This window comes from Nerophis lumbriciformis, linkage group LG17 (genome assembly GCF_033978685.3).
Source record: "Nerophis lumbriciformis linkage group LG17, RoL_Nlum_v2.1, whole genome shotgun sequence".
Taxonomy (NCBI): domain Eukaryota; kingdom Metazoa; phylum Chordata; class Actinopteri; order Syngnathiformes; family Syngnathidae; genus Nerophis; species Nerophis lumbriciformis.
In genome coordinates, this window is record NC_084564.2 from 7126021 (window position 1) to 7147091 (window position 21071).

The 21071-nt window shown below is 40.2% G+C and overlaps 1 protein-coding gene across 2 annotated transcripts in view; it reads left to right on the forward strand.

The window, feature by feature from the left end:
• The window catches only part of LOC133614407 (glutamate receptor ionotropic, kainate 1), a 72885-nt gene extending 56610 nt beyond the window's left edge, over window positions 1-16275 (forward strand). Inside the window, exons 9-17 of one of the 2 annotated variants that reach the window (XM_061972337.1) lie at window positions 6022-6129; window positions 8312-8353; window positions 8586-8699; window positions 11064-11267; window positions 11345-11568; window positions 11636-11754; window positions 11825-12042; window positions 15124-15349; window positions 15417-16275. In XM_061972337.1, coding sequence (XP_061828321.1) covers window positions 6022-6129; window positions 8312-8353; window positions 8586-8699; window positions 11064-11267; window positions 11345-11568; window positions 11636-11754; window positions 11825-12042; window positions 15124-15349; window positions 15417-15706 — 1545 coding nt within the window. In that variant the 3' untranslated portion in view covers window positions 15707-16275. The remainder of the gene's footprint in view (window positions 1-6021; window positions 6130-8311; window positions 8354-8585; window positions 8700-11063; window positions 11268-11344; window positions 11569-11635; window positions 11755-11824; window positions 12043-15123; window positions 15350-15416) is intronic. The other variant, XM_061972338.2, reaches the window with a different exon arrangement.
• The last annotated feature ends 4796 nt before the right edge of the window (window positions 16276-21071 follow it).

Below are 21071 nucleotides of genomic sequence, written 5' to 3' on the forward strand. Positions count from 1 at the left end.
TAGAATGTGTGCAATATTATGATACAAGTTGGAAATCTACCCAATAACAGTCAGTTTTACAAGAAAAGTTTAACATTTTGACAATTTTATGAAAAGAGTCGTAATTTTACTTGACAAAAGTCACAATTTTATAAGAAAACTTTAAAATGTTGGCAATATTATAATAATCGGAAATTTACTTGGCAAAATTATGACAAGAGAAAAAATCAACAAAAAATCCTGACTTTGGAATAATGTTCACGGACTCTAGTATTTGACTCTCTATTAGATGCAATGGTTTTCCGTATTGGGACCATGATTTTGGTCCTAACTTATTCACTGGTCCTCATATGGAAGGTTCTTTTCCTTCTTGATGTCTCAAGAAGGGTAGAAATACAAGAACACACACACACACACACATTCCTGTATTTGTTACCTTCTTGAGACCTCTGAAAAATGCCTGCCTCTTTCTAGATATATATAAAGATGTGTATTCACAACATTGATAATATATAAATACTATGCAAACATAAAAAAGCTTGTTGTGAAAAGTGAGTTGGAATTTCACAAGAAAAAGGTCACAGTTTCACAAGAAAAAGGTCACAGTTTCACAAGAAAAACTTAGAATGTGTGCAATATTATGATACAAGTTGGAAATCCACCCAATAACAGTCACAGTTTTACAAGAAAAGTTTAACATTTTGACAATTTTATGAAAAGAGTCGTAATTTTACTTGACAAAAGTCACAATTTTATAAGAAAACTTTAAAATGTTGGCAATAGTATAATAATAATCGGAATTTTACTTGGCAAAATTATGACAAGAGAAAAAATCAACAAAAAATCCTGACTTTGGAATAATGTTCACGGACTCTAGTATTTGACTCTCTATTAGATGCAATGGTTTTCCGTATTGGGACCATGATTTCGGTCCTAACTTATTCACTGGTCCTCATATGGAAGGTTCTTTTCCTTCTTGATGTCTCAAGAAGGGTAGAAATACAAGAACACACACACACACACACACACACACACACACACACATACACACACACATTCCTGTATTTGTTACCTTCTTGAGACCTCTGAAAAATGCCTGCCTCTTTCTAGATATATATAAAGATGTGTATTTACAACATTGATAATATATAAATACTATGCAAACATAAAAAAGCTTGTTGTGAAAAGTGAGTTGGAATTTCACAAGAAAAAGGTCACAGTTTCACAAGAAAAAGGTCACAGTTTCACAAGAAAAACTTAGAATGTGTGCAATATTATGATACAAGTTGGAAATCTACCCAATAACAGTCACAGTTTTACAAGAAAAGTTTAACATTTTGACAATTTTATGAAAAGAGTCGTAATTTTACTTGACAAAAGTCACAATTTTATAAGAAAACTTTAAAATGCTGGCAATATTATAATAATAATTGGAATTTTACTTGGCAAAATTATGACAAGAGAAAAAATCAACAAAAAATCCTGACTTTGGAATAATGTTCACGGACTCTAGTATTTGACTCTCTATTAGATGCAATGGTTTTCCGTATTGGGACCATGATTTCGGTCCTAACTTATTCACTGGTCCTCATATGGAAGGTTCTTTTCCTTCTTGATGTCTCAAGAAGGGTAGAAATACAAGAACACACACACACACACACACATTCCTGTATTTGTTACCTTCTTGAGACCTCTGAAAAATGCCTACCTCTTTCTAGATATATAAAGACGTGTATTTACAACATTGATAATATATAAATATTATGCAAACATAAAAAAGCTTGTTGTGAAAAGTGAGTTGGAATTTCACAAGAAAAAGGTCACAGTTTCACAAGAAAAAGGTCACAGTTTCACATGAAAAACTTAGAATGTGTGCAATATTATGATACAAGTTGGAAATCTACCCAATAACAGTCACAGTTTTACAAGAAAAGTTTAACATTTTGACAATTTTATGAAAAGAGTCGTAATTTTACTTGACAAAAGTCACAATTTTATAAGAAAACTTTAAAATGTTGGCAATATTATAATAATAATCGGAATTTTACTTGGCAAAATTATGACAAGAGAAAAAATCAACAAAAAATCCTGACTTTGGAATAATGTTCACGGACTCTAGTATTTGACTCTCTATTAGATGCAATGGTTTTCCGTATTGGGACCATGATTTCGGTCCTAACTTATTCACTGGTCCTCATATGGAAGGTTCTTTTCCTTCTTGATGTCTCAAGAAGGGTAGAAATACAAGAACACACACACACACACACACACACACACACACACACACACACACACATTCCTGTATTTGTTACCTTCTTGAGACCTCTGAAAAATGCCTACCTCTTTCTAGATATATAAAGATGTGTATTTACAACATTGATAATATATAAATATTATGCAAACATAAAAAAGCTTGTTGTGAAAAGTGAGTTGGAATTTCACAAGAAAAAGGTCACAGTTTCACAAGAAAAAGGTCACAGTTTCACATGAAAAACTTAGAATGTGTGCAATATTATGATACAAGTTGGAAATCTACCCAATAACAGTCACAGTTTTACAAGAAAAGTTTAACATTTTGACAATTTTATGAAAAGAGTCGTAATTTTACTTGACAAAAGTCACAATTTTATACGAAAACTTTAAAATGTTGGCAATATTATAATAATAATCGGAATTTTACTTGGCAAAATTATGACAAGAGAAAAAATCAACAAAAAATCCTGACTTTGGAATAATGTTCACGGACTCTAGTATTTGACTCTCTATTAGATGCAATGGTTTTCCGTATTGGGACCATGATTTCCGTCCTAACTTATTCACTGGTCCTCATATGGAAGGTTCTTTTCCTTCTTGATTTCATACAAGAACACCCCCCCCCCCCCCCACACACACACACACACACACACACACACACACACACATTCCTGTATTTGTTACCTTCTTGAGACCTCTGAAAAATGCCTACCTCTTAAGGACCACCCTTTCTAGATATATAAAGATGTGTATTTACAACATTGATAATATATAAATACTATGCAAACATAAAAAAGCTTGTTGTGAAAAATGAGTTGGAATTTCACAAGAAAAAGGTCACCGTTTCACAAGAAAAACTTAGAATCGTCCAATATTATGATACAAGTTGGAAATCTACCCAATGACAGTCACAGTTTTACAAGAAAAGTTTAACATTTTGACAATTTTATGAAAAGAGTCGTAATTTTACTTGACAAAAGTCACAATTTTATAAGAAAACTTTAAAATGTTGGCAATATTATAATAATAATCAGAATTTTACTTGGCAAAATTATGACAAGAGAAAAAATCAACAAAAAATCCTGACTTTGGAGCAATGTTCACAGACTCTAGTATTTGACTCTCTATTAGATGCAATAGTTTTCCGTATTGAGACCATGATTTCGGTCCTAACTTATTCACTGGTCCTCATATGGAAGGTACGTTTCCTTCTTGATGTCTCAAGAAGGGTAGAAAAACAAGAACACACACATACACATTCCTGTATTTGTTACCTTCTTGAGACCTCTGAAAAATGCCTACCTCTTAAGGACCACCCTTTCTAGATATATAAAGATGTGTATTTACAACATTGATAATATATACATACTATGCAAACATAAAAAAGCTTGTTGTGAAAAATGAGTTGGAATTTCACAAGAAAAAGGTCACCGTTTCACAAAAAAAACTTAGAATGTGTGTCCAATATTATGATACAAGTTGGAAATTTACCCAATAACAGTCACAGTTTTGCAAGAAAAGTTTAACATTTTGACAATTTTATGAAAAGAGTCGTAATTTTACTTGACAAAAGTCACAATTTTATAAGAAAACTTTAAAATGTTGGCAATATTATAATAATAATTGGAATTTTACTTGGCAAAATTATGACAAGAGAAAAAATCAACAAAAAATCCTGACTTTGGAGCAATGTTCACAGACTAGTATTTGACTCTCTATTAGATGCAATAGTTTTCTGTATTGAGACCATGATTTCGTTCCTAACTTATTCACTGGTCCTCATATGGAAGGTACTTTTCCTTCTTGATGTCTCAAGAAGGATAGAAAAACAAGAACACACACACACACATTCCTGTATTTGTTACCTTCTTGAGACCTCTGAAAAATGCCTACCTCTTAAGGACCACCCTTTCTAGATATATAAAGATTTGTATTTACAACATTATAAATAAATGATAATAAATAAATGATAAATGGGTTGTACTTGTATAGCGCTTTTCTACCTTCAAGGTACTCAAAGCGCTTTGACACTACTTCCACATTTACCCATTCACACACACATTCACACACTGATGGCGGGAGCTGCCATGCAAGGCGCTAACCAGCAGCCATCAGGAGCAAGGGTGAAGTGTCTTGCTCAGGACACAACGGACATGACGAGGTTGGTACTAGGTGGGGATTGAACCAGGGCCCCTCGGGTTGCGCACGGCCACTCTCCCACTGCGCCACTATACAAACATAAAAAAGCTTGTTGTGAAAAATAAGTTGGAATTTCACAAGAAAAGGGTCACAGTTTCACAAGAAAAACGTAGAATGTGTGCAATATTATGATACAAGTTGGAAATCTACCCAATAACAGTCACAGTTTTACAAGAAAAGTTTAACATTTTGACAATTTTATAAAAAGAGTCGTAATTTTACTCGACAAAAGTCACAATTTTATAAGAAAACTTTAAAATGTTGGCAATATTATAATAATAATCGGAATTTTACTTGGCAAAATGATGACAAAAGTCATAATGTTACTCAAAAAATTTCACTGTTTTACAAGAACAAAAAAATTCTGAATTTTATATGACAAATGTCATCATTTTGTATTAAAAAGCAATAATTTTACATTAAAAAGTAATAACTTTACATAAAAGGTAATCATTTTACTAGAAAGTATTGCAATATTACAGAAACGGAAAGAATATGAGAAATTGTTCCCAATTTTATAAGAAAAAAGTCGACACATTGTGAGAAAAAGACTGCTTTTAGTTATTTTAAAAAAAATTATTGTTTATAATTGGTTTTTAATCTTCATTATTCATTTCACGTTATTACAGTATATCTCTATATACATATTTATTTTATTAATTTTGGCCAAAGGGGGCGCATTTAAATTTCTTACACACACTTGTTATTTCATATGTTGACCAGAGGGGGAGCACTTTTAAAAGCGACACAGTCAATTTGAAAAATCCCTCCTTTTTGGGACCACCCTCATTTTGATGGATTTCACCAGCAGGGGTGCAAATGAGATCTCTATATTTTGTATTTTGTAATGTGCTTAAGGCCGATGACAAAGGGCCACAGATGGCCCCTGTGCCGCACTTTGGGAAACCTAGCTGTAGAAGCTAACTGTTAATGGCCACTATAGTCTTAATACTGTAGTGTATTTGTTCATCCTATGGTCACATGTGGGTTGTCTTACATCAGCACCGGAAGTCGTAAAATCAACTGTTCACCTGGTGGATTTTTTCGTGGATGAATAGGGAAGTCCTTCTTTAGCTTGTTTTATCATATATTGCTGCCTTTGCACCGGTCAATCTTTACTTTTGTATGCACATTAAATCAACAAAAAATCCTGACTTTGGAGCAATGTTCACGGACTCTAGTATTTGGTTCTCTATTAGATGCAATGGCTTTCCGTATTGGGAACATGATTTCGGTCCTAACTTGTTCACCGGTCCTCATATGGACGGTACTTTTCCTTGATGATGTCTCAAGAAGGGTAAAAATACAAGAACACACACACACACACACACACACACACACACACACACACACACACACACACACACACACACACACACACACACACACACACACACATTAAGATGCCTCTGTCACTGTTCACGGCCTCTAATGTAGCTCCTCCATAATTCATTTCCCAAATACTTGTTTGCCAAGGCTTCTATTGGATTTAGCATTTGGGTGTATGTCGGTTAAAAAGAATAAATGGGAGATTCACTGGTGGTGTTTTCTGCTCTTTGGTGGCACAACCCCACACCCCCACACCCCCAGGCCCAGTGGAACGGCTTAACGGGACAAATAATCATCAACAAGACTGACGGCCTACGGAAAGATTTTGATTTGGACGTGATCAGCCTCAAGGAGGACGGCTTGGAGAAGGTGAACCATCTGACCCACTTTTACTTTTTTCCTGATAGTTTGGAAAGTCTGTAGATACACTATATTGTCAAAAGTATTTGGCCACCTGCCTTGACTCACATATGAAGTTGAAGTGCCATCCCATTCCTAACCCATAGGGTTCAATATGATGTGGGTCCACCTTTTGCAGCTATTACAGCTTCAGCTCTTCTGGGAAGGCTGTCCACAAGGTTGCGGAGTGTGTTTATAGCACTTTTCCACCATTCTTCCAAAAGCGCATTGGTGAGGTCACACACTGATGTTGGTGGAGAAGGCCTGGCTCTCAGTCTCCGTTCTAATTCATCCCAAAGGTGTTCTATCGGGTTCGGGTCAGGACTCTGTGCAGGCCAGTCAAGTTCATCCACACCAGACTCTGTCATCCATGTCTTTATGGACCTTGCTCTGTGCACTGGTGCACAGTCATGTTGGAAGAGGAAGAGGCCCGCTCCAAACTGTTCAGTTCGGTTGAGAACATGGAATAGTCCAAAATGTTTTGGTCTCCTGGAGCATTCATAATTCTCTGGAATTAAGGGGCCAGGCCCATTTTCTGGAAAACAACCCCACACCATAATTCCTCCCCCACCAAATTTCACACTCGGCACAATGCAGTCCGAAATGTAGCGTTCTCTTGGCAACCTCCAAACCCAGACTGGTCCATCAGATTGCCAGATGGAAAAGCGTGATTCATCACTCCAGAGAAGGCGTCTCCACGGCTCTAGAGTCCAGTGGTGGCGTGCTTTACACCACTGCATCCCACGCTTTGCATTGGACTTGGTGATGTATGGCTTAGATGCAGCTGTGGTATGGAAAGCCATTCCATGAAGCTCTCTGCGTACTGTACGTGGGCTAATTGGAAGGTCACATGAAGCTTGGAGCTCTATAGCAACTGACTGTGCAGAAAGTCTTTGCACTATGCTGACCTCTCTGTCAGTTTATGTGGCCTACCACTTGGTGGCTGAGTTGCTGTTGTTCCCGAACTCTTCACTTTTCTTATAATAAAGTTGACTTTGGAATATTTAGGAGCGAGGACATTTCACGACTGGATTTGTCGCACAGGTGTCATCCTATGACAGTTCCACGCTGGAAATCACTGAGAGCGGCCCATTCTTTCACAAATGTTTGTAGAAACAGTCTCCATGCCTAAGTGCTTGATTTGATACACCTGTGGCCGGGCCAAGTGATTAGGACACCTGATTTTCATCCTTTGGATGGGTGGCCAAATACTGGATCACTGGATCGGTTCACAGCAGAGTGTGAAGCGACTGGGATGAGAATCAGCACCTCGAAGTCCGAGTCCATGGTTCTCGCCCGGAAAAGGGTGGAGTGCCATCTCCGGGTTGGGGAGGAGATCCTGCCCCAAGTGGAGGAGTTCAAGTACCTCGGAGTCTTGGTCACGAGTGAGGGAAGAGTGGATCGTGAGATCGACAGGCGGATCGGTGCGGCGTCTTCAGTAATGCGGACGCTGTATCGATCCGTTGTGGTGAAGAAGGAGCTGAGCCGGAAGGCAAAGCTCTCAATTTACCGGTCGATCTACATTCCCATCTTCACCTATGGTCATGAGCTTTGGGTTATGACCGAAAGGACAAGATCACGGGTACAAGCAGCCCAAATGAGTTTCCTCCGCCGGGTGGCGGGGCTCTCCCTTAGAGAAAGGGTGAGAAGCTCTGCCATCCGTGAGGAGCTCAAAGTGAAGCCGCTACTCCTCCACATGGAGAGGAGCAAGATGAGGTGGTTCGGGCATCTGGTCAGGATGCCACCCGAACACCTCCCTAGGGAGGTGTTTAGGGCACGTCCGACCGGTAAGAGGCCACGGGGAAGACCCAGGACACGTTGGGAAGACTATGTCCCCCGGCTGGCCTGGGAACGCCTCGGGATCCCTCGGGAAAAGCTGGACGAAGGGGCTGGGGAGAGGGAAGTCTGGGCTTCCCTGATTAGGCTGCTGCCCCCGCGACCCGACCTCGGACAAGCGGAAGAAGATGGATAGATGGATGGCCAAATACGTTTGGCAATATAGTGCATCTTTAGAATTGTGTCCCTGCAGAAATGCAACATTTGCAAGAGTAAAGAAAAGTTATTCCTAGCACCAATGCTTGCCAGTTCATTATGCTACCTTTCCACCCATGCTACCTATTTAAAAGTGCTCTTTCTTTATTGTTTCTGCAAGATAATCGCGGGCAACAATCGCCTGAATAAAGTGTGGAAAAAGGTCTGTACTTTAGCTGCCCCAAGCAGACTAAAGGAATAGTAACACTGTTTACTAATCGGCTCTCCTCTGTAATTGTCCTTCTCTCTCCCCCAATGTGTCCGCTCTCTCACCTGTTGTGACTTGTTTTGGTTTGCTTTTTTCACCCCTTTTTGGACGTCCCCGCCCGTTTGTGTGTTCACCACGCCACAACGCCGCTCGTTATGATCGCCAGTTGTCAATTCTATCTTCACAGATTGGCGTGTGGAACTCCCAAACCGGCCTTAATTTAACAGAGAACAACAAGGACAAGTCCACCAACGTGACCGACTCCATGGCCAACAGGACCCTCATTGTCACCACTATTCTGGTACTACCACTATTCTGGTACTGCTAAAACCACACTCTGCGGTCAGGATGTCACAACCTAACGTATTTTATAGAAAAATACATGAACAATGCACAATGAAACAAGTCTTAAAAGAACTACAAAGTATCTAGGGATTAGGGTTGTCCTGATACCAACATGTTGGTACCGGTACCAAAATGCATTTTGATACTTTGATACACTTTTCTAAATAAAGGGCACCACAAAAAATTACTTTATTGGCTTTATTTGAACAAAAAAATCTTAGGGTACATGAAACATATGTTTATTATTGCAATTTAGTCCTTAAATAAAATAGTGAACATACTAGACAACTTGTCTTTTAGTAGTAAGTAAACAAACAAAGGCTCCTAATTACTCTGCTGTATCTTTTGTCATTCTATTATTTTGTCTACATTATAAAGGACAAGCTGTAAAAATGAATTATTAATCTACTTGTTCATTCACTGTCAATATCTGCTTACTTTCTCTTTTAACATGTTCTATCTACACTTCTGTTAAAATTTAATAATCACTTATTCTTCTCTTCTTTGATACTTTACATTAGTTTTGGGATGATACCACAAATTTTGGTATCGATCCGATGCCAAGTAGTTACAAGATCATACATTGGTCATATTCAAAGTCCTCATTGTGTCCAGGGACATATTTCCTGACTTTATAAACATAATATGAATTTAAAAAGAGGATTTTGTGACGATAAAAAATATCGATGTAATCATAGTAGTATCGACTATATACGCTATTGTACTTGGTATTGATGTGTATTTCTGGTCTTGTCATCCTCGTCCGGACAGAAGGGTGACACGGCAAAAGTTCCTTTATTACATGCGAGTGTCATTATACAGGACTGCAGTTCCTGGAGGAGGTCAGGTCAAGAAAACGAGGCACTCCTCCGGGAACTGCAGTCCTGTATAAGGACGCTTGCTCGTAAGAAAGTAACTTTTGGTTCAGTAAAGCGTCTCCAACGTCTCTTTTGATCCAGCCGCACTGCCGTGTCACCCTTCTGTCCGGACGAGGATGACAAGACCAGAAATACACATCATTTTAGCGTCACGAACAGGATAGAGCTATCACTTTTGCATGCCGAAGTCTTAATTTATTGCCTCTTCTTGTGAGAGTTAACCTAGTCCATGTGCGAATGTCCAACTAAGGCTCCCTAATTTATTATCGACTCAACCATTATTTACTTCAACCTGGTGGTTATCTTTACTTTTTAAGCCAAAATGCGTCTCCACACCGTGTCTGCTTGTAAGCACTCCGTACGTGTGCGCTGCCGGTCATGCTCCTCTGCACGTAAAACCAGCAATGTCATGACGTGTCGATGCGCCGTCATGCCCGTTAAAAATAGATAAATAATAATAATACAGAGAACGGGTACTTTTCAAACAGAGTACAGTACCGTTTTTGATTCATTAGTACCGCGATACCATACTAGTACCAGTGTACCGTACAACCCTACTAGGGATGTAACGATTACCAGTAAACCAACAAACCACCGTTAGTGTTACAGTTTTAAATTGAAATGATCGTAAAACTTTGATAAACGTACCAACCGGACTACTGCTCATTTCCTGGTCAAGCAAGCCTAAAGGCTGGCTAGCTAGCTTACATGCTAACATGAATACATGTCCCACTAAGTGTGAAGTGAAGTGAATTATATTTATATAGCGCTTTTTCTCAAGTGACTCAAAGCGCTTTACATTGTGAAACCCAATATCTAAGTTACATTTAAACCAGTGTGGGTGGCACTGGGAGCAGATGGGTAAAGTGTCTTACACAACAGCAGTGACTAGGATGGCGGAAGCGGGGATCGAACCTGCAACCCTCAAGTTGTTGGCACGGCCACTCTACCAACCGAGCTATACCGTCCACAAGTAAGAAACAACTTACCCCCAATCTCGTCGTGGTGGGTTGTTCATTTTAAACGCATTAAGATATTCAATCGTGCACATTGAACCTACAAGCTGTGCTCTCTGAGACCAGAGTGATCGTTCCATACTCATCGGAGTATCATGAAAAACAATCTCAAACCTTTACAGATTAAAGACAAACTTACTTGAACTCTTCAACAAAACATAATATGGCTTTTAAGAAACCTGTGCAGTATTCTTCTGCCAAGAAAGTATATTATTTTTAAATAAGACTTGGTTAAAAGATTGCAGAGTGTGTATAAGTATGTTTTAAGCACATTCATATCAATAAAACCAATGGGTATTTTTTTATGATACTTTAACATAGAGGTTGTTCAATAAACCATGAAGTGCTTTGAACGACTTGGAATCCATGAGAAAAAACTAGACCTAGAACGATGAATGTGAAACTGACTGCTATGCCCCGTCGCAGGAAAACCCTTACGTGATGTACAAGAAGTCTGATAAGCCGCTGTATGGAAACGACCGCTTCGAGGGCTACTGCTTGGATCTCCTCAAGGAGCTCTCCAACATCCTGGGCTTCTCCTACGAGGTCAAGCTGGTGTCAGACGGCAAATACGGCGCCCAGAACGACAAAGGGGAGTGGAACGGCATGGTGCGGGAGCTGATTGACCACGTAAGTGGCGTCACGCCGGAGGGTGTTCAAGTGATTCGTGGAAGGGGTTTCTCAGGGATGCTTTTCCCGGTCGCCAGGTGGCCGATCTGGCGGTGGCTCCCCTCACCATCACCTATGTCCGGGAGAAGGTGATAGATTTCTCCAAGCCCTTCATGACTCTGGGGATCAGTATCCTCTACCACAAACCCAACGGCACCAATCCGGGGGTTTTCTCCTTCCTCAACCCGCTGTCTCCTGACATCTGGATGTACGTGTTGCTGGCCTGCCTGGGTGTGAGCTGTGTGCTCTTTGTCATCGCCAGGTAACGTTGCGTCAAAGCGACAATCGACTTCTTCCGCCGTTGTAATGGCCTCTGTTTGGTCCTCCAGGTTCACTCCCTATGAGTGGTACAACCCTCACCCCTGCAATCCGGACTCAGACGTGGTCGAGAACAATTTCACACTCATAAACAGCGTGTGGTTTGGCGTCGGAGCACTCATGCAGCAAGGTTGGCTTTTTGAGATGCGCGTCGTCGAACGGTTGTTCCATCGCCAATTCACGTTTGTGGTGTCTTCCAGGGTCTGAGTTGATGCCCAAGGCCCTTTCCACGAGGATTGTCGGTGGAATCTGGTGGTTCTTTACATTGATCATCATATCGTCCTACACTGCCAACTTGGCTGCCTTTCTCACCGTGGAGAGGATGGACTCGCCCATCGACTCCGCCGACGACTTGGCCAAGCAAACCAAAATAGAGTACGGCGCCGTAAGAGACGGCTCCACTATGACTTTCTTTAAGGTAACTGTCAGAGCCTGGGAAACGACTAGGCAAGTGTACTAAACAGCCTTACCAGTTTTGCAAAGGACCATGCATCCTAATCAAGGTTATGGCATAGGGCAGAGGTCTACGAACCACACATACATTCATATGCAATACAAAAACTCCATGGACCAGGAGCTCATGAGTTGTGGACTTGGTTTGACTGTTTCTACAGTCCCAAACCTTTGAATTAATTGGGGCAGTTTTGCTCCACCTTAATTGCCCGAGCTAGCTCGCGCCCAATTAACATTATACTGCCACTTTTGACTGCCATTGACTTAGTTCTTAGCGGAATTCTACAAAAACTGTCTGACGAATTTCCAGCAGAGGTCGTAGGCCAGGAAAACTCTCTATTCAACAACTTGTCCTTGTATCCTTTCATGTCACCTCCATTCTTGGCAGATGATTGTACAAAACCCAAAAGCAGTGAAGTTGACACGTTGTGTAAATGATAAATAAAAACAGAATACAATGATTTTCAAATCCTTTTCAACTTATATTCAATTGAGTAGACGGCAAAGACAAGATATTTAATGTTCCAACTGAGAAACTTTGCAAACTTTTTGCAAATAATAATTAACTTATAATTTAATGGCAGCAACACATTGCAAAACAGTTGGCACAGGGGCATTTTTACCACTGTGTTACATGGCCTTTCCTTTTAACAACACTCAGTAAACATTTGGGAACTGAAGAGACCAAGTTTTGAAGCTTTTCACGTGGAATTATTTCCCAATCTTGCTTGATGTACAGCTTAAGTTGTTCAACAGTCCGGGGTCTTCGTTGTGGTATTTTAGGCTTCAGATTGCGCCACACAATGGGAGACAGGTCTGGACTACAGGCAGGCCAGTCTAGTACCCACACTCTTTTACTATGAAGCCACGCTGTTTATGACACGTGGCTTGGCATTGTCTTGCTGAAATAAGCAGGGGCGTCCATGATAACGTTGCTCCAAAACCTTTTTGTACCTTTCAGCATTAATGGTGCCTTCACAGATGTGTAAGTTACCCATGCCTTGGCCACTAATACACCCCCATACCATCACAGATGCGGCCTTTTCAACGTTGCGCTTAGAACCATCCAGATGGTTCTTTTCCACTTTGGTTTGAAGGACACGACGTCCACAGTTTTCAAAAACAATTTGCAATGTGGACTCGTCAGACCACAGAACACTTTTCCACTTTACATCAGTCCATCTTAGATGAGCTCGGGCCCCGCGAAGACGGCGGCGTTTCTGGGTGTTGTTGATAAATGGATTTGGCTTTGCATAGTAGAGTTTTAACTTGCACTGACATATGTAGCGACCAACTGTAGTTACTGACAGTGGTTTTCTGAAGTGTTCCTGAGCCCATGTGGTGATATCCTTTACACACTGATGTCGGTTTTTGATGCAGTACCGCCTGAGGGATCCAAGGTCACGGGCATGCTGCTTACGTGCAGTGATTTCTCCAGATTCTCTGAACCTTTTGATGATATTACGGAGCGTAGATGGTGAAATCCCTAAATTCCTTGCAATAGCTGGTTGAGAAATGTTGTTCTTAAACAATTTGCTCACGCATTTGTTGACAAAGTGGTGACCCTCGCCCCATCCTTGTTTGTGAATGACTGAGCATTTCATGGAAGTTGATTTTACACCCAATCATGGCACCCACCTGTTCCCAATTAGCCTGTTCACCTGTGGGATGTTCCAAATAAGTCTTTGATGAGCATTCCTCAACTTTCTCAAGTCTTGTGCCAGCTTTTTTGAAACGTGTTGCAGGCATCAAATTCTAAATGAGCGAATATTTGCAAAAAAATAACAATGTTTACCCGTTCAAACGTTAAATATCTTGTCTTTGCAGTCTATTCAATTGAATATAGGTTGAAAATGATTTGCAAATCATTGTATTCTCTTTTTATTTACCGTATTTTCCGCACCATAAGGCGCCCTGGGTTATAAGCCGCGCCTTCAATGAACGGCATATTTCAAAACTTTGTCCACCTATAAGCCGCCCCGTGTTATAAGCCGCATCTAACTGCGCTAAAGGAATGTCAAAAAAACAGTCAGATAGGTCAGTCAAACTTTAATAATATATTAAAAACCAGCGTGATGTGGGCGCGCATGGAGTCGTATATCAACATGGACGGAGCTGCGTGAAAAAAGCCACCCGGCCTCTTCGCGTAAACTTACCTTAACCACTCGCTCATCTTTTCTTCATCCATCCATCCCTTCGAGTTAGCTTTTATGATGACGCCGGCTGGAAAGGTCTCTTTTGGCAAGGTCTTCCTTTTGAATATCACCATGGGTGGAAGTTTCTGGCCATTAGCATGGCAAGCTAGAACCACAGTGAAGGATGACTTCTCATTCCCTGTGGTGCGAATATTCACCGTACGTGCTCCCGTTGTATCCACAGTGCGGTTCACAGGAATATCAAAAGTCAGTGGAACCTCGTCCATGTTGATAATGTTCTCTGGCCGGATCTTTTTTTCAGCTATCTTGTTTTTACAATATGCACGGAAAGTAACCAGCTTTTCTTGAAAGTCTTTAGGCAGTTGCTGTGAAATAGTAATCCGTGTGCCAATGGAGAGATTGCGTCTTTTCATGAACCGGATCCCTGTCGCTTAGTAGGAGCCATTTTGTGGTCTTTACAGATGTAAACACACAAAGGAAATGAAACGTAATATTCGCGCGCTTCTTCTTCTTCTACGCGGGCGGGTGGTTGCTTACAGTAGAAGAAGAAGCGCTTCCTGTTCTATGGGGGCGGGTGCTTACCTTGGCGGTTGCTTGCGTAGAAGAAGAAGCACTTCCTCTTCTACGGGGAAAAAAGATGGCGGCTGTTTACCGTAGTTGCGAGACCGAAACTTTATGAAAATGAATCTTAATATTAATCCATATATAAAGCGCACCGGGTTATAAGGCGCACTGTCAGCTTTTGAGAAAATTTGTGGTTTTTAGGTGCGCCTTATAGTGCGGAAAATACGGTACCATTTACACAACGTGACAACTTCACTGCTTTTGGGTTTTGCACATACTGACCAGATCTGTCCGTAAACCATGAGCTAAGGCTTGTGTTTCAACAGAAATCCAAGATCTCTACCTACGAGAAGATGTGGGCCTTCATGAGCAGCAGGAAAAACACCGCCTTGGTGAAGAACAACCGCGAGGGGATCCAGCGGGTCCTCACCACCGACTACGCCCTGCTGATGGAGTCCACGAGCATCGAGTACATCAGCCAACGGAACTGCAACCTCACGCAGATCGGAGGTCTGATAGACTCAAAGGGCTACGGCGTGGGGACTCCGATTGGTAGGGGACAGCGATAATACCTAGTGGTGTGAACCATTCTTACCCCGCATTTGTGGTGCTTGGGCAGGTTCCCCTTACAGAGACAAAGTGACCATCGCCATCCTGCAGCTCCAGGAGGAAGGCAAGCTGCACATGATGAAGGAGAAATGGTGGCGGGGCAACGGCTGCCCCGAGGAGGACAGCAAGGAGGCCAGCGCTCTGGGCGTGGAGAACATTGGAGGCATCTTCATCGTGCTGGCGGCCGGACTCGTCCTTTCCGTTTTCGTGGCGATCGGAGAGTTCATCTACAAGTCCCGGAAAAACCTGGACATCGAGGAGGTCAGCGTGGGCCAGTGCGAGTGGCACAACAAGTATTAGCGCGCGACATTTGGGGGACGCGCCAATGCAACACCACTTTGAGCGATTCTACAGGAAAGCGTGTCAGACTGCATTGTTACGATCAGGACTTTTGAGTTTAGTGTTTGCAGTAGTTGTGATGTAGAGCTCATGGATCTGAAGCCTTTTGGCATCACGATGCCTGACCAGGGCCTTTCTGTTCTACGGGAAGAAATGTGTCATTCCTGATTTTGTAGGCATTCAAACTCTTCTACCTGCTCATGTATTTGACATCTACCCACCATTACTCTTTCCAAATGTGTTGTATTTATCAAGGTACTTTGTGTTGATTTTTTTTCTATTATTTTTGAGCATGTCAGTGGCTCATCAGCATTGCTTCATCAATGAGGAAAACAAAGTTAGGTAAGAAGATTACATCCTTTAAACCCTTGTATGTGTCTCTTCCTTCACTGCCCCTATCTAACGTCTTGCAGGAAAAACCTTAAAGGGGAACCACACTTTTTGGGGAATTTTGCCCATCATTCACAATCACATCACATACAGTCATGGTCAAAAGTGTACATACACCTGTAAAGAACATAATGTCATAACTGTCTTGAGTTTCCAAACATTTCTACAACTCTTATTATTTTGTGATAGAGTGATTGGAGCACATACTTGTTGGTCACAAAAAACATTCATGAAGTTTGGTTCTTTTATGAATTTATTATGGGTCTACTGAAAATGTGCTGGGTCAAAAGTATACATACAGCAATGTTAATATTTGCTTACATGTCCCTTGGCAAGTTTCACTGCAATAAGGCGCTTTTGGTAGCCATCCACAAGCTTCTGGTAGAATTTTTGACCACTCCTCTTGACAAAATTGGTGCAGTTCAGCTAAATGTGTTGCTTTTCTGACATGGACTTGTTTCTTCAGCATTGTCCACACATTTAAGTCAGGACTTTAGGAAGGCCATTCTAAAACCTTCATTCTAACCTGATTTAGCCATTCCTTTACCACTTTTGACGTGTGTTTGGGGTCATTGTCCTGTTGGAACACCCAACTGCGCCCAAGACCCAACCTCCGGACTGATGATTTTAGCTTGTCCTGAAGAATTTGGATGTAATCCTCCTTTTTCATTGTCCCATTAACTCTCTGTAAAGCACCAGTTCCATTGGCAACAAAACAGGCCCAGAACATAATACTACCACTACCATGTTTGACGGTAGGCTTGGTGTTCCTGGGATTAAAGACCTCACCTTTTCTCCTCCAAACATATTGCTGGGTATTGTGGCCAAACAGCTAAATTTTTGTTTCATCTGACCACAGAACTTTCCTCCAGAAGGTCTTATCTTTGTCCATGTGATCAGCAACAAACTTGCTAGACGAGCCTTAAGGTGTGGCTTCTGGAGCAAGGGCTTCCTTCTTGCATGATAACCTCTCAGTCCATGGCCATGCAAAACACGCTTGACTGTGGACACTGACACCTGTGTTCCAGCAGCTTCCAATTCATTGCAGACCTGCTTTTTGGTGGTTCTCGGATGACTCTTGATCATCCTGACCAATTTTCTCTCAGCAGCAGGTGATAGCTTGTGTTTTCTTCCTGATCGTGGCAGTGACAAAACTGTGCCATGCACTTTATACTTACCAACAATTGTCTGCACAGTTGCTCTTGGGACCTTAAGCTGCTTTGAAATGGCTCCAAGTGACTTTCCTGACTTGTCCAAGTCAATGATTCGTTTTTTCAGATCTGTGCTGAGTTTCTTTGACTTTCCCATTGTGGCGTTCGTAGGTGAGTCTAAAGACTGCATCACATGAGCCCTATTTAAATGTGCTCAGAGAAGTCAACAGGTGTCGTCAATCATAATCACTCACATGAAGTTAAGAGGCCATGAAGCTCATTTTATTTGATTGTAACTTTTCTACATCAACAAAATTGATCATAAATGTTGCTGTATGTATACTTTTAACCCAGCAGATTTGCTCACATTTTCAGTAGACCCATAATAAATTCATAAAAGAACCAAACTTCATGAATGTTTTTTGTGACCAACATGTGCTCCAATCACTCTATCACAAAAAAATAAGAGTTCTAGAAATAATTGGAAACTCAAGACAACCATGACATTATGTTCTTTACAAGTGTATGTAAACTTTTGACCACGACTGTATATATTACATGTTATTATGAATATAACTACATGATATATATACTTACATCATGTATATATTACATGTTATTATGAATATAACTACATGACATATATACTTACATAATGTATATATTACATGTTATTATGAATTACTACATTACATATATAATTACAGTGTGTATATAATAGAATGATGATGGAGATTTTTGGATGTTTTTAGAGCGTTTTATAGGCGGAATAGAGCGACTTTCATTACCTCAATTGTTAGCTGACTCTTGCTAGTGTTTATTTACGATTTAAAAAGCATTAAAAAAAATTCATCTGTTCGTTAATCGGACGTATGCTAGCTGGCTGGGTTCTAGGACGTCCTTCTGTGTGTCTCACTTCACTGGGAGATTACGGTGGTACGACCCTCCTTCCCATAATCCTGTCAACGGAACACTCGCCTCCAAATGAAGTTGATGGGAGACGGCGGCGTGCAATCAGGATACGGCCGCTAAACAGCTTACACGATTAATGTTGTGTCACTCAAAGGTCACGGACCTTATGTCGGGAATGATAGTCGAGTATTGTGTCTTTCTCCGGGTAACACGGTGACCCCTGCAGGAGAAACTTCGATATCCGTGTTGCGCAGAGTACAACTGGCATCAGAAGTACTTGAAACTGAAGGATATTCAAATCACAGCTTGAACTGATGTCAACTAATCACAGAGAGCATTCACAGGGTCACTGTTTGTCTAATCTATTAGCGCCTATGATGAGTGATTTATTTGCAAGTGGACAAACCTCCAGATGTTTTCATTAATTTCTAATCCTCTTGTTTCCTAATCCTTGACGAGCAACTCCCGCTCTTCACGGGATAACGGGCGGTGTCACAGTTGAAAAGTCAAGCGCAAAAACAGGAAAGGCAAAGCAAACTAGAAGAGGCAATTCCTGAAGGAATTGCGTGCGAATGCTCCAATGCTGAAGTGGAACTGAAATGCTGACAGAATGTAGTATGAATGTAAGAATAGTTTGAATGTTGGAAGGGTTTGGATTTCCAGGAAAACCGGAATTTGGTTTGGAACTTGGGAAAGTGTTAGTTTGAATGTCCAGGATGAGTGGAATGTGTTGATGTTGGAATAGGTTGAGAAATGTGGGAATTGTGCAACTTGGAAAAATGTCCCATTCAGTTCAATGGGAACTTCCTGGAAATTTGGGAATTTGGGGAAAAGCGGGATTTAAAAAAAAAAAAATTATTAAGAGCATGAATGTCCTGTATGAGCTGAATTGGTTGGTGTTAAAATCATTTAAAATCGGTCAAGAAATGTTGAAGTAGTAACAGTTTTTTAATTGAAAAATGGAATTACGGAATTTCGGGAAAACTGGGAATTTTTCAAGTTCTTAAATCATCTTGGTTTTTTTGTCCTGATTAAGAGGAATGTTTTGATGGTGGAACGGTTGAAAAGGGTTGAAAAATGTTTAAGGAGTCATCGCACATTAAAAATGTTGGAAGTAAGGTTAGGAAAAAAACGTGAATTCCTGGAAATTTGTTGTATGTGGAAAAATGTTTCGATGAATTGAATGTGTTGAAGGTGGAATGGTTTGAATCGGTTGAAAAATTGTGGGAATTGTGGAAGTTTGAAAAAGGGATGATTCATTTTGAATGGGGAAATTGTCCCTAAAAACTGGGAATTCTAGGAAATCTAGGATTTTTTTTAATCGTTGTTGAAAGAGAGCACACAATTCCTGAACAGGCTGAATATTTTGACTTTGGAATTTGAATTGAATTGGATAAAAAAAATGTGGGAGCTGTGGAACTTTGAAAAATCTCCCATTCTTTTCAATGGGAATTTCATTTAAATTTTGGGAATTTTGGGAAAAGCGGGAATTTTGGGGAAAATGGTAAAAACGACTTGAATGTTCTGAATGATTGGTGTTGGAATTTTTCAAATCGGTGGAGAAATGTTGAAGTAGTAACATTTTTAATTGAGAAATGGTATCATGGAATTCCTGGAATTTAAAAAAAACGGGAATTTTTTTTTTGTTTTTTGTCCTGATTAAGAGGAATGAGTTGACAGAGGGCTGAAAAATGTGGAAGTAGTAGTCAACAAAAAAAAGGGTTTGGAAAAAATGGGATTTCTGGGGATTCTTGGAATTTTTTTTAACTTGGAAAAATTATAGTTTGAATGTCCAGGATGGGCGGAATATGTTGAAGGTGGAATGGTTTGCATAGGTTGAGAAATGTGGGAATTGTGCAACTTGGAAAAATGTCCCATTCAGTTCAATGGGAACTTCCTGGAAATTTTGGAATTTGGGGAAAAACGGGATTTAAAAAAAAAAAATTATTAAGAGCATGAATGTCCTGAATTAGCTGAATTGGTTGGTGTTAAAATCATTTAAAATCGGTCAAGAAATGTTGAAGTAGTAACAGTTTTTTAATTGAAAAATGGTATTACGGAATTTCGGGAAAACTGGGAATTTTTCAAGTTCTTAAATCATCTTGGTTTTTTTGTCCTGATTAAGAGGAATGTTTTGACAGTGGAACGGTTGAAAAGGGTTGAAAAATGTGAAAGGAGTCATCGCACATTAAAAATGTTGGAGGTAAGGTTAGGAAAAAAACGTGAATTCCTGGAAATTTGTTGTACGTGGAAAAATGTTTGTTTGAATTTCCAGGATGAATTGAATGTGTTGAAGGTGGAATGGTTTCAATCGGTTGAAAAATTGTGGAAGTTTGAAAAAGGGATGATTCATTTTGAATGGGGAAATTGTCCCTAAAAACTGGGAATTCTAGGAAATCTAGGATTTTTTTTAATCGTTGTTGAAAGGGAGCACACAATTCCTGAACAGGCTGAATATTTTGACTTTGGAATTTGAATTGAATTGGATAAAAAAAATGTGGGAGCTGTGGAACTTTGAAAAATCTCCCATTCTTTTCAATGGGAATTTCAATGAAATTTGGGGATTTTGGGAAAAGCGGGAATTTTTGGGAAAATAGTAAAAACGACTTGAATGTTCTGAATGGTTGGTGTTGGAATTTTTCAAATCAGTGGAGAAATGTTGAAGTAGTAACATTTTTAATTGAGAACTGGTATCATGGAATTCCTGGAATTTAAAAAAAACGGGAATTTTTTTTTAGTTTTTTGTCCTGATTAAGAGGAATGAGTTGACAGAGGGCTGAAAAATGTGGAAGTAGTAGTCAACAAAAAAAGGGTTTGGAAAAAACGGGATTTCTGGGGATTCTTGGAATTTTTTTTAACTTGGAAAATTATAG